Source organism: Narcine bancroftii, chromosome 3, assembly GCF_036971445.1.
Source record: "Narcine bancroftii isolate sNarBan1 chromosome 3, sNarBan1.hap1, whole genome shotgun sequence".
Lineage (NCBI taxonomy): Eukaryota > Metazoa > Chordata > Chondrichthyes > Torpediniformes > Narcinidae > Narcine > Narcine bancroftii.
The window spans coordinates 343,797,090-343,814,546 of record NC_091471.1 but is presented as its reverse complement, the minus strand read 5'-3'; the positions used below and the strand labels follow the sequence as shown (position 1 = coordinate 343,814,546).

Below are 17,457 nucleotides of genomic sequence, written 5' to 3'. Positions count from 1 at the left end.
CCCTTGCAAATTTTGGTGTTTAATTTGTTTTAATGTGTTGCAAGTTGATGAAAATGCAAGGTAATCATACTGTGACAAAGAATTCAACACTTGGGTGTTGAATTAACAGGTTAAGTCATTTGAAGCAGCTTGAATGACCAGATGTGATGACAATAAATCTAGTAAAAGCTGAGAAAGGAGGTGAAATACAGTGTAATTTTAATCTTCAATCAAGTTCATAAAGATAATTTGAGATTAATGTAAGAATTAGATTGTGAGAAACAAAATCTAAAAATTGACATTTTTATTACCAATAATAATTCAAACCCCTGAAATACTAGTATTACAAACATGTAATTAACATGCACTCTAAAGAGGTTATTTATTAGTATTTAATACCTATTGTACTGGTTAAAGATCATGAGGACTTAAAATAATGATATCCTTCTGTGGTGTTTCCTTATTGCCAATAGTGGAACCACAATATAGCTTGATGCTTTTCAATAGTGAATCAGTCTATAAGGTTTATTTTCAAAAAGTAACTAGAGTATTTTGTAGTTGCTGCTACCTAGGTAAAGGCAGTAAGAGCAAGAAAGGCCACTATGCAATTCGTGAAAACGAGATTTGCGGAAATTCAAGTATTTATCTGAAGTACAAAGTACAAAGGGCAAACAGCACCATTTAAAAAGGAACTTGAAGAAAGCACCATAAAAGTAACACGTTTTTGGCAAAAGTAGTACATTTGAAAACTGGCATCTTTTAGAAAGCAACAGTGAATGATTACAAAAATTGATTAAAAAGATAAATTATGAGAGCAAATTAGCGAGAAATATCAATTAAAGATTTTTGACAAATGTACTCTCAGCCATTTCTTCAGGTTTGAAAATGGCTTATTCCACTCTGGCCACGTTAGGTACACCAGAACTAATGTGGGGTACAGGTGGGGCAGAAGGTGCCTGACAGACAGGCAGAATGAGATTGAAAGGTGATGTGCTCCTTTGACCACATATGCAGGGCTTTAATGTGTTCCCAATGCATTGATTCAAGTTTCTTGGTGACACCTTGAGTGTTTCTTTCATATATTGACTGAGGAGATACCATCCAGTTCTGTGTGCTGTTTTGGTCTGCATATTAGACCTGCATTTAATTTTTCATGGGTTGATTCCTGGGATAAGGGATTGACATACAAGGAGATTGGGCTAATTGTCATTGAAGTATGGATGAATGAGAGATGCTCTTAATAGCCCTTAAAAGATTCTCAGGTGGACTGAGGATAATTTGGAACTTGAAAAAATAGTTTCAGAATTTGATATTGCCAATTTAGGTTAAAAACATTCAAACTTCTTCTCTCAGAGAATCGTGACTCTTGACAATTCTGTACTCCTTAAAGATATAAAAGCAGAATCACTGAATATATTCAAGCTACAGATTCACAGACATTTCAAGGAAAGGGGGAAAGTGACAGCCATGATCTTATTGAATGGTTCAAGCCCATAATGAGACAAGGAAGTTGAGGTCAGTGAGAAATCCAACTCTATCTCTGCAGTTGTACTCATTACTCCATGCCATAACAGCATCTTTCAGAATTTCACCTGTAAACATTTCTATTGGAATCAATTTTGGTATTCTTTAAAGACACATAGCTCTGAGCAATATGACAGATGTCCTTACATTCTTGATATACAATATTCCTTTCCAGCCAGTTATCTCTGGCTTGTTGTTTTAATTCTTACTTCAATACACATCTCATTTTCTGCCAACCACAAATAACACAGCACTTCAGGGAAGATGAAACTAAACATACTTGCATGCACTGTACATTTAATGCCATTCTTGAAGAACCTTATTTCAAGATGTTTTAGCTATCACCAAAAAAAAAACAATGAAAACCCATGGGCTAATTAAATCATAAAAGTCGGTTTTATTCACAGGTAATAAAGAAAGTTGAATGATAGGCAGAATCAAGGCAAATGACCTACATCTACAATGAAAGTAATAATACTTGGTGTTTTGCAAATGCTCCAGATTAGGACCCTGCCCATGAATTCACTAAACAATAAATATAAATCTTAACCACGGCTTCAAACAAGGTGAGGCATTTCACCAAATGAAATGGAAATCTTGCAACTCTTCAACAAGATTGAGTAGCAAGAGCCAAATGGAATGACCTTGATCATATAGATGACAATCTATTTATTATATAGAACTTTGCAGCACAGTCCTTTGGCCCTTGATGTTGTGCAGACCTATATATTCCTACCAAGAGAACTAAACCCTTCCTACCTCGTAATTCTCTATTTTTCTTTCATCCACCTGCCTGTCTAAGAGTCTCTTGAATGCCCCTAATGTTTCAGCCTCCACTATCAACCTGGCAAGGCATTCCTGGCCTCTCAACTCTTGAAATCAATCTTTCTAATAATGAAGCCCAGCATCCCAAAGACCTTCTTAACTATCCTATCAATCTGCATGGCAATTTTGAGAGATGTATGGATTTGGACCCCAAGCTCCCTCTGTTCCTTCACACTGTTTAGTATCAGACTATTAACGCTGTACTCAGCCTTCTAGTTTGACATTCTACATCACCTCACACATCCAGATTGAACCTCCATCTGCCACTTTTCCGTCCAACTCTGCATTCTGTTTATATCCTTTTGTAACCTACGACAATCCTTCAGAACCATTCACAACTCCTCCAACCTTTGTATCATCCACAAACTTAATTACCATCCTTTCATTTCTTCATCTAGGTCATTTATATTTAAAAACTTACAAAAAACGGGGATCCCAGAATAGATTCCAGAGGAACTCCACTCGTCACTGACCTCCAGACAGAATACTTGCCATCCACGACTACTAAGGTATTTGCTTTCTACATGCAAGCCAATTTTTAATTCATGCAGCCAAGGTTCCATGCATCATGACTTTATAAATGAGTCTCTCATGGGGTCCTTGCAAATCCCTTACTAAAATCCATATAGACTGCATCTACTGCCTACCTTTATCAATTTCTTTTGTTACCTCTTCAAAAAACTCAGTTAGACTTATGAGACTCAACCTCCCCTAACGAAGCCATGCTGACTATCCCTGAGTAGACTGCACTTCTCCAAATGTTCATAAACTCTATCTTTAAGAATCCTCTCCAGTAGTTTGCTACCACCCTTCTATAACTCCCAAAACACTCCCCACTATCTTTTTTAAACAACGGGACCACATTTGCCATTCAGCAAACCTCCGGCATCTACCCTGAGGCGAACTAAAGCAAAGGAGGACTCAAAGATCATTGCCCAACGCCCCAGTTATCTCTTCCCTCCCTTCCCTCAGCAACCTGGGGTCTATCACATCTGATCAATAATGTTTTTAAGAAAATACAACACTTCCTCTTCCCTAATCTCAACATTGTCCAGCACACAAGCCTGTTCTATTCTGACCTTACCCTGATCAAGGTCCTTTTCTCTGCTGAATACTGAAGCAAAGAATTCATTTAAAACCTCCCCTGCCTCGAGGTACATGTTGCCTCCTTTATCCTTTAGCAACCCCACCTTCATTTTCGTCATTCTTCTTTCTTCACATACACATAGAACACCTTGGGTTTCTCCTTAATCCTACTTGCCAAGACTTTCTCATGCACCCTTTGAGCTATATGTCCTTTCTTAAATTCCTTCCTGCCTTCTATACAATTCTCATGAGCCCTTCCTGTTTCTTACTTCCTAATTCTGATGCATGCTTCCTTTTTCCTCTTACTTTACTTCCTCACCTGTTTTTTCCAACCACGTTCCCTTTTCCTATCATCTTTTCCCTGTCTCAGTGGGACAAACGTATCCTAAACCTAGCACATGGTCCCTAAACATCCTCCACATTACTTTGCTTTCTCCCATGAACATCTGTTCCCAATTTATTTTCCCTAGTTCCTGCTTCATCCAATCATAATTAGCCCTTCCCCAATTAAACATTTTTGTATATTTTCTGCTTTAATACTTGTCCATACCTATACTAAAGCTCAGGGAGTTGTGTTTACTATCTCCGAAATGCTCGCCCACCAAAAGGTTTGTCACCTAACCAGGTACATTACCCAGTTCTAGATTCAGTATGGCCTCTCATCTTGTCAGCTGGCCCACATAATGTGTCAAGAATCCTTGGACATGCCTGACAAATTCTGCCTGATCTATCCCTCTTGCAGTTAGGAAGTGTCAGTCAATATTAAGAAATTTGAAGTCTCCCATAATAACAACCTTGTAATTTCTGCGCCATTTCAAAATCTGCCTACATCTGTTCTATTTTGGGGCCAATAGACTACTCCCAGCACAGTGATTGCTCCCTTCCTATTTTTGATTTCCACCCAAATCGACTCAGTCATTTCTCCCTCTCTAGTGTCTTCCTTTTCTACAGCTCTGTACTATCCCTGACCACTAATGTTGCGCCTCCCTCTCTTGCGTCCCATTCTATTCCTTTTAAAATACCTAGACCCTCGTGCCTGCATCCGCCAAGTCTGTAACGGCCACAACATCGTAATTCCATGAACTCATCCATAATCTAAATTCATCTCATTTATTCCTAATATTCCTTGCTTTGAAATCGACACATTTCTAACCCTCAAACTGACTAAATTTATGCTTCCTCCCCTGCCTGTCCTTCCTAATTATTTGGTCCTTAAACAATTCCCACATGTCAGTTGTGGTCTTGCCTAATAATCACTGCTTCCAATGAACTCCCCCTAGCTTCTTCCTGATTATGTCATAATTTGTCCTCCTCAAATGTAATACTTCCAACACAGTCCCAGCTAATCCTTATTTAAACTATCTCAAAGCTTTAAGTAAATGCTCTCTCTCTGAAACGATGATCACCTAGCTAGGTTCATTTCCCAAGTCTAGCATTCTTGTTTAGATGATCTAAATGTTGTTTCATGAAACCCTCCTGGAAGCACTTAGCATATTCTGCCCCAAAGACTCTGGCCTTAAGGATATCCCATTTAATAGTGGGGAAATTAAAACCTCCCACTATGAGATCTTGTAACTTTCCATAATCTGTTTACATACCGTTCCTATTGTAGGCCTATAGTATTGCCCTAACAAAATAGTTACTCCTTTCTTCTGATCATTACCATATTGCCTTAGTAGATGAGCCCACCATAATCTACCATCCCATCAATTCCACTTGCTGCTCTCTGTTCTGCTTCCCATCCACCTGCCACTCTAGTTTAAACCTCCTGAGTGGCATTAATGAACCTTCCTGCGAGGATATTAGACCCTTCTCTCTTGTACATGGCCATGTCATAACAAATACAGTATCCCATTTCATTCAAGGGACCAAAAATTATCAAGTCACTGAGTAAATCATCCCAAAATATTTATATTACTTTAAATCATAACTTTATGTATATGTATGATTAGTGTGAATTTTCCATGTATAGATGTGCACCATGGTCTGGAGAACCACTGTTTCATCAGTATGTATGTGTACTGTCAGATGATAATGAATTTGAAAAAAATCACTGGAAACTGTTAGGTTACGTTGTTGTTCAAATGAGATATTGTAAAGATGGCTAGATTCACCATGTCATAACGGATACCTGTGCTTGCTGGCCTTTTCAACTTTTTGTTGGTCAGAAGGGCTGCCAAGTAGGGTGGCCATTTCAAACTTAGCAAAACGGAGGACAGCGTCAGAAACTCTCTCAGACGGGGGCCCCACCATCACATTTTTCCCTCATCACGCATACGCAAGTCGAGAAGAAACATGGTCATGCACACTGCATTTAACAGGTAAATGTCCTTTCTGCCACTTAATTTATCCTCCATTTGGGGGCGTCAAGGCTGGTGGAAACAAATATATATTGTTGTGCGATGAAGTCAAGAGTGTTGCCTTTGAAGAGTTCTTCCCATATGGCACTAATTGCCTCTTTGTCTTAACGCAGAGTGGAGTGGAGCAGTCCATTAGCAGAAACATTGACACAAGAAATTCAAGGTCAAAACTCTTAAGAACCCCACATACACCGTGAACTCCCACCCACCAGGAGCCTCGAAGTGACCAGAGCTGATGAACTACCCTTAAGACTGCTAATAAGTGGCCGTCCAGCTGCATCAGCGTCTGATATCCTTGAGTGTAAAGCCCGGGAAAAGGTAGTGGACATAGTCTCGGACATCACAGGCAAAACCCTCCATACCATCAAGAACATCTACAGAGACCCCTGCCATCAGAGAGCAGCAGCAATCATCAAAGATCCACACCACCCAGCACACACTCTATTCTCGCTGCGGCCATCAGAAAAGAGGTGTAGGTGCCACAAGACTCGCCCCACCAGGTTCAGGAACAGCTGCTACCCCTCCACCCTCAGACTCCTCAACAATAAACACAATCAGGGCCTCATTTAAGGACACTTACTTTTGCACTTTATTTTTTTTTCTTATTCTATTTATTTACATGTGTATGCTATGTACAGTTTTTTTCTACACTACCAATAAGTGGTGATTCTGCCTTGCCCATACAAAAAGGAATCTCAGAGTTGTATGATGGCACCTGTGAAGATGTCTCTATCTTCCCCACCAAAAATGTGGGATTGATATGATGAGAAATACCTTGGAGAATCAATGGTACTTGGAAGACATTCCTGGCTTATAAACGCCAACATTGCTCAAGACACAAGAAAAGCCATTCTTGTACAGAGCACCCTCTCCAATTCCAGCTCAAATACCTTGCTCCCATGAGCTAGTCTCAGCAGCCCGTGTGGATCCCATGACCGCAAGTCACCTGCAGCCTATGTGGATCCTTCAGGCATTGAGCCCCTCACTGCGGTCTGCTGCCGAGGTCACCGTCCTGTAAGCTCATCTCCTCTACTTCTTCTTAATGGGGTGTGTTCTCTCCACTTCTGGTGCCCTGTGCTGGTCCGCTGATCTTTCATGGCCGCTGCCAAGCATTCTTGGGCACCGACCCGTGATACAGAATTTTAGTTTAAAAACCCTGTCAGCTCTTCCGACGAGCCGTTTATTGCCTGTATGGAACCACCGGCATTCAGACCAGGCAGAAGAACCCTTTGGAGCAGCGCTGTGCCTCCAGTCTCCCAGGTCCACACTAGTGACAGGGCTGCCATTTTTTTCATGTAGACTTTATCCAATCTTTTATCATTTAAGCAACTAGTTTTCTCCACACACATCTCCACAAACTTAAAATAGTTCACATTTTAATTGTCTTCAGCCAAGCTCTGCTCACCTTAAATTCCAACCCCATTGACTAATGACAGCCCCATGTTCCTCAAATTCACTTAGCATTAGATCCTTATATTCTTCTTCAGAAATGTTGTCTGGTGTTCCTCTATGCTATTTTGGCAACATCTTCCAGCCACATGATGTTTTCTAACAGGCATGTCCCTACCTCTCATGCTTTTCAACCTTCTCTTCTGTGGAGTCTCCCAGAACATTGCTTTTTTTTTGCCAAGCACAGTAAAACATAAAGAGTTCAAATCAAATATTTACAGCAGATTTTAGGAATATTTTATTCAGACAGATTTAATCTGCTTGATTAAATGCATGAAAAAAAAACAGCTCCGGGCAATTTGTTTCTCCACCTTCTTAAACATAGAACGGAACTGATCTTACCAGTCTAGGTAGTGGCTTTGATTCTAGTTAAAATTCTGTGTGTTTTACTCCAGGGTTAGCCCAACCCCATTGTGCTTTTTGGGCACAATGCAGTCGAAACTGCAGGTACTGTAGATGAATTCCAGACCTCCTCCCATGATACTGGGAGGCATATAACTTAAGATCTTGAATCACCCTCAAGAATTTTTTTTCTGCTCACCATGGGGTGTTACCTACTTTACACTAGCAACCTCCCTAAATAATACAACAGAGATTTTCAAGTCAATAACATTGACATCAACTTCTGCCTATCACATCAATAATCTGATGATTTTTTAAATCTAAAATCACTATCACCCAAACCTCAATAGTTCAGCCATAGTCTGCAGTTAACACTTGCATTTATGCAACTGGGCAGTTCAACTGCAAGCTACCGTGGACTCTTACATTGAACCATTGAGTGCATGCATCCTGAAGTTGGAGGTGCACGATTTGGAGCATCTCAGTGGGTCGAGCAACATCAGTGAGTGAAAAGAGATCTGTTAGCATTGGAGACAGGAACCCTTCATCAAGACTCAAAGATGAATGTCCTCCACCAACGTTCATCACACTACCCCTTGATCATAAAGGTTCACAATAAAAACTATGTCAAACTCTTCCACTTCTGTTCTTTTCATGAAGCATAGATTTCAGAAGTGATTTTAGAAGTCAGTACCCCATGAGCCTATAGAAATGGAAGTAAAAATTATTACTGACAGAGAGCAGAAATCTTAGATGGACCTGGCAGGAATGATCCCTGCCCTCCTATCTGTGACCAGAACTACCTACAGCAAGTATGTCAGGGCTCTGGACCAACACCACCTGTAGCGCTTCTGCAAAATCTCCCAAATTCACAGGACGAGCTAGTAAACTAGAGTCTTCTTCAGGGCAGAGACGCTGCTGCTTCTGTCAAGACTTGAGGAGGGGGTTGCTATATTTACATCAGTGAGAACTGGTGCATATATGTCTCTATCATAAAGACCTTTTGCTCAGCAGATAGAGTACCCAGCAGTGAAATACAGATCCCTTCTACCTGCCCAGAAAATTCTCGGCCACATTGATTGTTGCAGTTAGCATTCTGCCTTCGGCAAATGAGGGTGAAACCATGAGGAGCTTCACTGTTCCATCTGTGAAGCCCAGGTCTCCCACTCTGAGGGTGTCATGAATGTTACTGGTGACTCCAACCATGCCAACCTGAAAACAGTCATATCACAGTTTCAACTGCATGTCAAATTTGCCACCAGAGGAGAGAACACCCTGGAATGGGTGTCCCTGGTACGTACAACCATTCCCCTTGTCCCTACCTTGGATATTTAGATCACATATCTGTGATGTTAACCCTGGCTTAAGACCCCACTGGCAAAACAAACTAGCCAGTTTGGAGGGAGATCAGGATATGGCCTGGGTGGTGGAAATGCAGCGCTACAGGGCTGCATTGAAACCGTGGACTGAAGCTGTTTCAGGGAGGCGACCACCTACAATGGTCAATTAAACATAATGGAGTACACAAGCTAAGTGACAGGCTACATCAACAAATGCATTGAGGATGTCACTGAGATTAAGTGCTTCACAAACAGAGCTAACTGGAAACCATGGCTGGATACAGAGTTCCGAGCATTTCTCAGACCTCTTGATGCTGCCTCTGGGCAGGAGACAAGATAGCAAAAAGATCAGCCAGCACTGAACTCTTCCATGAAATCCGTAAGTCAAGGCATGGCTCAGCACAGAAGATCCATAGACAGCTATATGACACCAACAACATGAGGGGCATGGGGCAAGGGATCAAGACTACAACAGATGACAAGACAACCTTGCAAGATAAAGACAACAGCACCTCCCTTCCGGACATACTGAACATCTTCTATGCACGGTTCAATGAGAAGAACAGGCTGATGCTGAAGAAAGCTCTGTACCCTCCTACATATGGCCCCCTACATAGCTGCGGCTGAGGTGAGGAGAACCCTATCCAAGGTGTATCCACACAAGGCAGTGGGACCAGATAATATACCTGGTTGGCTACTGAGGGATTGTACAGCCCCAACTGATGGAGGTCCTTACAGACAACTTCAAGTCATCACTGCAGCAGTCCATCATCACCACAGATTTCAAGACAGCCAATCATCCCAAAACCAAAGAGGGCATCAGTAACCGGCCTCAATGACTACTTCCCCGTGGCACTAACCTCTACCATTATTAAATGCTTTGAGCATCTGGTGATGGAATGCACCAATCCATGCCTTCCAGAGACACTGGACCCATTTCAATTTGCCTACAGATGGAACCATTCCAATAAAGATGCTATAGCCTTGTTCCGCCACTCCATACTGACTCATCTAGAGAACAACAACTCATACTGGCTGCTATTCATCGATTTCAGCTCGGTGTTTAATACAATCATTCCACAGAGGCTGGTGGAGAAGCGGCCCTTGTTGGGACCCCTCTCTGTAAATAGATTCTGGACTGTCATGCAGAGCACCTTAGGCCGCTGTGCTCAACCCATTCCTGTTCACGCTCCTGACCCACAACTGAAAAACCAGATCCAGGTTCAACAGGGTCATCAAGTATGAAGATCACACAATAGTTGGTCACATAAGCAACAATGTCGAAAATCAAGAAGTGGAAAAATCTCATGATATAGTGCGAGATTAACAACCTGAATCTCAGCGTGCACAAGACCAAAGAGATGATAAAGGACTTCAGAAGGACCAGGGATGACCATCCTTCACTACAAATTAATAGCTCAGAAGTGGAGAGAGTATGTTCCTTGGTGTACATTTAAGAAGTGACCCATCCTGGTCACACTATATTTCCTCACTTGTCAGGAAGGTGCAACAGTGACTGCACTTCCTGAGAAGACTAAGCAGGGCAAGGCTACTGGCCACCATCCTGTCAACTTGCTGCAGGAGATGTATTTGGATCATCCTGGCCGGATGCATCACGGTGTGGCACAGTTAGTGTAGAACATTGGATCAGAGGTCAATCCACAGGATCATAAGAACGGCAGAGATGACCACTAGGATCTCCCTTCTCCCGAATGATGTGATGGCTCACAAAATCATTGAGAACCTACCACCCTGCCACAGCATCTTTCAACTACTCCACTGGGAAAGTGATACGGGGGGTGGGGGGGGGTGGGGGGGGGTGGGGGGTGGGTGCGGGCACCAGAGCAACAACCACAAGGCTAAGAAACAGATTCCTCCCTCAGGCAGTGAGAATGCTGAAATTCTGAAATGAACTGTTCATATAAACATGAAGAGACTCTACAATTTATTAAACAATATTTATTCATTTTTGTATACCGCTGAGAATATACACACTGCATATGTGGTAAATTTGTCTGTATGTGTTATGTCTGGATGTTTGTTTGCATGCAGCAAGGACGAAAGGACACTGTTTTGACGGGTCATATTTGAAAAATCAGCTGATAATAAACATGATCTTGAACTTCTCCCTTGCCAACATTTCCAAAATTGAGGCCATTACTTTTAAGTAGCCAACTTTATACACATGCCCAACACCGGACTCCCAAAACGCATACTTTATGCAGAGCTTTCATAAGAATGTATTGACCAGCTGGGTACAGGAAAGGATTCAAGCTTGTGATCAAAACCTCCTTGAGGAAATGCAACATTCTCACTGATTTCTGGCAACCTCTGGCCAAAACATCAAGAGCACATAGCAACACCGTTGTAAGCTAATCCGCCACCTCCTGCCCATCAGCAAGAATCCATGATTCCCACTCTGGCAACTTTTAAACCTAAGCATCTAGTGTGGAATGTCATTCGCAATCCTAAAGGACTGCCTAAAAGAAGAAACTCCCCCAAAAAAGCGTTCCAGTGTAAAAGTAATGGGCACTTAAATTCAGCCACAAATACATTCTGTTCGGTCTCTGAAACAGTTTCTGCATGAAAATTACCAGTCGCACAATGCCAGGATCAATTTGAAGCTCAAAACTAAAACTTATTTGTACACCAGTTGGAGACTGATTTCTTGGTAATATTTCTGTTGCCGCTGCAAGTTTTTTTTTTAAAAATCCTCTGTCAGAACATAAATTTAGAAAATATTTATTCAATGGTGATTTAAATAATCATAGTATTGTTTTCTGTTCAGCACATACAACAAATTATATTTGAAATAATGTTTTAAAACTTTGAGTAAAGCATTTAACTATCTACCAACAAATGATGTGTAAAGTAACAATACAGCTAAGTTGCAGAGTGGAATAAAGTTTCATCTTTTTTAAACAGCGCATAGCAACAACAATCAACACATCAAAAAAGCAGTTTTAACCTCTAAGAATTTTAGAAAGACAAGGTCAACTTTGACCATGAACTAGTCATTAAAGATTAGAAGCCTTTCACTGCTGTCACAGATCACATGAAAATGAAATGGAATTCTGCCTCGTCTTCTGAATACAAGCTTGATATTATGCGGTGTGAATCACTACGTATGACAACTGTCACTCCCACAAACTTTTAGGATACTACCTTCACAAATCCAAAGCCTCAAGGTATGCTGTATACAAGTCAACCTTTTGCACGCAGATTTGTGTGATACATGATCAGACCAACAAATTAAAAGATTAGACTCACAACTTTATCAAAATGATCCTTACCACATCTTTACCAATTCCTTCCCAACGAGATGATTCTCCTCCTCACTTTCACATGACGAGCATCAGCAAAGAATGGATCTTTCTCCAAATCCAAATGAAATACCACCATCAAATTCCCTGAACAAAAAAACACACAAATGCTGGAGAAACTCAGCAGGTCAAACAGTGCCCTTATGTAGCAACGGTAAAGATATATCACCAACGTTACAGGCTTGACTTCACCTTTGCTACATATAAAGGCACTGTTTGGCCTGCTCAGCTTCTCCAGCATTTAACTTGTGTGTTTTTTTTTCACTTAACCACAGTATCAACAGAATCCTGTTTTACCTTCTTCAAATTCCCTGTTCTTTTAGCATACCAAAGAGAATGGTTATTTTGCAAAACCTTGATGCATTCATCAATCACTCACAAAAACTTGCTTCTCTTATGGCAGTTTTCTATCAAAGGCGAAGATGCAATATCCACCTTTTTTACATTCTCCTCCCATGTTGTCCTCAGGCACAAGCACACATTTCAATTTAAATTGCACTTCTTTCAATTTGTTCTCTTGCATGAGCGGATAATAATGTTGCTTTCTCTACATTGAGAGCATTTGCAAATTTGTCAGACATTTTGCTGAATATCTGTTAGGGCAACGATCAGGACTGGGGTTCGAATCCCGCGCTGTCTGTAAGGAGCTTGTACATTCTCCCCGTGTTTATGTTGGTTTTACCTGCTGCCAGAAAATTATTAACCAAGTTCTCCCTTGCACCCATACTCTCCTCTCAATAATGCAAGTGAGAGTGAAAATCTCTTGACCTTTCTGGAGAAGTCAATAGACTGAAGGTAACAGTGCTGGTTTCTAACTTCTACTGCCATGCATTTCAAGAGCATCTGGCTGCAAATGTGTGGGGCTGTGACAGGAAGGAATTAAATCTGAATTATTTGCTCTGATGGGCATTAAGATTCACTGCATGGTGGAGGGGAGGCAATGGTTTTGAGTCACTGCAGCCATTTTTCTTCTACAGTGTGATGTCAGATGCCAAAAATTATTACGTGCAGGCCTCAGGAAGTTTCAGTTCACACAGATTGTGCATTAGATATTAGATGAATCCAAACATTATTATGGGCTTATCCATGGTAGCAGATTCAATCCTGATTTCAAAAAAATAGCAGGTTCAGAATGCAAAACAGACTGGAACACAAAATGTAGTTTGAAAGTCTGGTGCAGAACAGAAGGAATACTGCAGTGTTAGAAGTGTCATGTTTAAGTCAAAGTAGGTTTCCTTTGTAGTTCAGTATTCCTCCCTCTCCCTTACATATTAGAAGTATCGCCAACTCATATTCACTTAATCACTTTCTCCACACTTGTTTACTCGAAGCAACTTGCTATTCATATGCTTCTATATAACTGCAATCCAGATGGGACGTATGCACTGGAATATCTTAAACCACATTAATTTTAACTACAGTACTTGGTCGCGTAAATTTTTACAACTCAGTAACATTTGGGCAATTCTGGACAGCACGGTCAGTGTAGTGGTTAGCTGCTACAGCGTTAGCAATTGGGACCAGGGTTCAAATCCCATGCTGTCTGTAAGGAGTTTGAATGTTCTCCCCGTGGGTTTTCTCCGAGTACTCTGGTTTCCTCCCACCGTTCAAAAACATACCGGGGATTGTAAGTTACTTGAGCAGCATGGGCTCGTGGGTTGAAAGGGCCTGTTACCATATTGTATGTCTAAATTTTTTAAAATAAAAAAAATTTTGAAACTAACAAAATGTTTAAATTTTCAAATAATAAATACTTATTTCAACCTTACACAAAGAATTGCAAGAGTTGGAGGCAAAAACTATAATTTGCTTCCTCTCTGCATCAAATTCACATTCTGACCAAATTCTCAATTGACTTGAGAGTGGTTAGGGATTGCTTAACCTTCTTTCACTTTGAATTCATCTAAAATAACAGGGAATGCAATTGTAAAATATTCTTACCTTGCTATCTGATGAACAAATGGTTTCATTTCCTGAGGATCGTAAGCACGAGCAAAAGCCCAGCAGACATAACAAGCTGCATCTCGCACATTTGCTCCCACACTACAAGCACCACGCTTCTCGTCAAAAGTCAATGCTTTGAGTATTACAGGTACAACTATGAAAGAGAAAAGGGGGAAAAAACTATTAGCCCCACCATTTGCTCCCATATCCGTGAGAAAGTTTCCATTACATTAACAACTATCCATTATTTGTTTGAATTTCTGGTCATCTTGTACTTCTTGCTGCTTTCACCTGATGACATTAAAACTAAACAGATACTATCGATTTTTGATACAACTCCACAAGAGTCAGGGAAAGGACAGTGGCTGGTGGCAATGTAGAGAGTATTCATGCATTCATCAAACAACCGTCCCAAAAGAAGTTTCATTGGAATCAATGAACAACAATCAGAAATTACTTCTGATTTTTTTCCCCATTTTACCCAGCTCGCAGTAATATCAGATAAAAAATGTAATTGCATGTTTAAAAAAAGGTAGACAAAAGGTAACTATAGACCACAGTTAGCTGAATGTTCATAGCTGGGTATTTTTTTTAACAAAATATAGATTTGATTTACAACAAATTATTTGCAAAAGGAAAACTGTTCAAGGTCTGTTCCCACCCTTAACTTCATATCCATACACTTCCATCACGGTGCATTGTGACATTCAATTCAATTTCTCAATGGAACTGTTCTGGGAAACACAGAGCAGTTCCGGCTGCATGGGATATTATGGGTAGAGAAGACGGCCATTGCTCTGTTGCGTATTTATGATAGGTGGCGCCACAGCATTTTTCGCCCCTGCCTTCATTAATCCGGAGGGCGCTACGGGGTGCCGCTCAATACGAATGCAACGCTGGAGCAGCCTTTTAGGGCTCCTGTCAGAAAGGTAAGTTTTAAGTTTTCAATCTGCTCTTGTAGCCGTAGGCCTGACGTGAAATGGCCTATTGATGACATCCTGCTGCAATACATTAACAAGCTCTGGCGAGGAATCGAATAAATAGATCGAAGACGCTTTAGAGTTAAGCAGAATTTTAATTCTGATGTTGTCTCAAATCAGAGACTTGATATGTTAATCTTCTCCCTCAGGGACGGGTCTGGGCAATTAACATTGATAAGGTGCAGTTCCCTAGCCAGAATATCCTGTTTATAGGAATACCAAGCCATTCAGTACAGAGACAAAATTTCCCACACCCGCTATATATTGTGCACCATCTTTCATTGCTGCTATTACATTCTCATGCTCGCTATAATATTCCCACACTCTATAAACGTGGAAAAATATTCTCGTGTAGCACATACACGCATATAACACACATGGAGCGTACCTTGTTTGTAATACATGCATATAACACACACGTTATACAAGTAGAAATATGGCAATTTATTGCTTACAACAGCCCACAATAAAGAATAATAGAAAGTCTATAAATTAATGCCATTGAATTGCAAGTGACCAATCTCAGTGTGGTGGCAGAAGGAGAATTGACAGATTCTTCTCTTGCTGAGGAAGAAAACAATTCATTTTGACCTTCAGAATGAAGTTATTTTCTTTAAACTATGTCCTTGGGCAAATCTCGAATGTTGTCTGCAAGACAAGCAATCAGCCTGTTCCCTGAGAAAGCATGTTAAGCCAACATGCAGATACTAGCGTTATGGTATAAATTGCAATGTCAGTTTCAGGTGGATGCCTTGCTCTTGTGAAAGAAAGGAACTGTAAAGGTCAACTTCTAGGTTGGGTCAGTGGTGAAGAAGGCGAATGCAATGTTGGCATTCATTTCAAAAGGGATAGCATACAAGAGTTGGGATGCATTGTTGAGACTCTATAAAGCACTGATGAGATCTCATTTGGAATACTGTGTACAGTTTTGGGCACCTTATTTGAGAAAAGACATGCTAGTGTTGGAGAGGGTTCAGAAAAGATTTACTTGAATGATACCAAAAGCATATAAGAAATAATAAGTCAGCTCTTGGACTGGACTCATTGGAGTAAAGGAGGAGGGGGAACCTCAGAAGCATTTTGAATGCTGAAAGGCCTGGACAGATGCGGCAAGAATGTTTCCCATGGTAGGGTTCTAGGGCAAGAGGGCATAACTTCAGGATAAAAGGGCATCAACTTAAAACAGAGATGTAGAAACATTTCTTTAGTCAGAGGATTGCGAGTCTGTAGAACTTGTTGCCATGGGCGGCTATGGAAATGAGGCTGTTGGGTGGATTTAAGGCAGAGATTGACAACTATTTGATTAGTCAGGGCATCAAGTGTAACGAGGAGAAAGCCGGGGCATGGAGGTAAGTGGGGTGGATGGATCAGTTCTTGATTAGAATGATGGGGAAGACTTGATGGGCCTACGGGCCTACTTCTGCTCCTATATCTTGTGACCTTCTGAAAGAGAAAATTGTAAACTGAGGACTGAGTATCAATATCAAGAAAAAAAAGAAATAATCCTCGAGAAAGGGGATGAGAAGAAAAGATCCAGAAACTAATAGTAAGCTAAAGTAGGCACATTTAGTTCTCTCCAGATGAAATAAAGGGGCCAATTTGATTTCCTAATATATAAATAACCTGCAGCCTTCAATATTTTAAGGGGGTCTAAGGGTAAAGGGACCCAGAGGCCTGTATGCCTTTAATTCAGGGTAGAAGGAATAAACACACATTAACAAGGTTCTTGGCAAACTCTTGTTTTGCTTCTTTCAAAATGAAGAAATTATGCACAGCAAGGAGGCAAATTATCATGTTTGTTGAAATTCTGAGTTTTATATAATTATGAAGATGACTATTCTGTACAAAGTCAGATTGACTGCTAAAGCATAAATTACTCCAACATTCATGAAATATTTATTTTGATGGCAACAAAGTTCATGCCTTACACTGGATTTTCACTGAAATGGAGATATAATTCTTAATGTATTTTTAATGTAGCCACAACACATCAGGGCATTTAATGAAAATATGAAGAAAACATTAAATGCTGTCCCAATAAGAATAAATTAGGCATATGATAAAATAGTTTGGCCAAATTATGGTTTTATACACAGGATCTTCAAAAAATAAACGGCAGCTCAAGGTGTGGCTGGGTGAGGTGGAGGAGGCAGGAAGGGATAGGCATGAAATATTGGAGCTTAGGGCCTTGGAGATGAAAGAAAAGCCACTAATGGAGCAGCAATTTAAATTGGGCAAAGGGCCAACGTTACAGAAATGCAAATAGATCTGAAAGTTAGTCATGAAAGACTGCAGAGTGATGTAA

The 17,457-nt window shown here is 40.6% G+C and overlaps 1 protein-coding gene across 3 annotated transcripts in view; it reads right to left on the bottom strand.

Annotated features, from left to right (window-relative positions):
• tbcd (tubulin folding cofactor D) overlaps positions 1-17,457 on the bottom strand; it is a 249,163-nt gene that overhangs the window by 107,641 nt on the left and 124,065 nt on the right. For all 3 annotated transcript variants that reach the window (XM_069929534.1, XM_069929536.1, XM_069929533.1), the window contains exon 14: positions 14,170-14,326. In XM_069929534.1, coding sequence (XP_069785635.1) covers positions 14,170-14,326 — 157 coding nt within the window. The remainder of the gene's footprint in view (positions 1-14,169; positions 14,327-17,457) is intronic.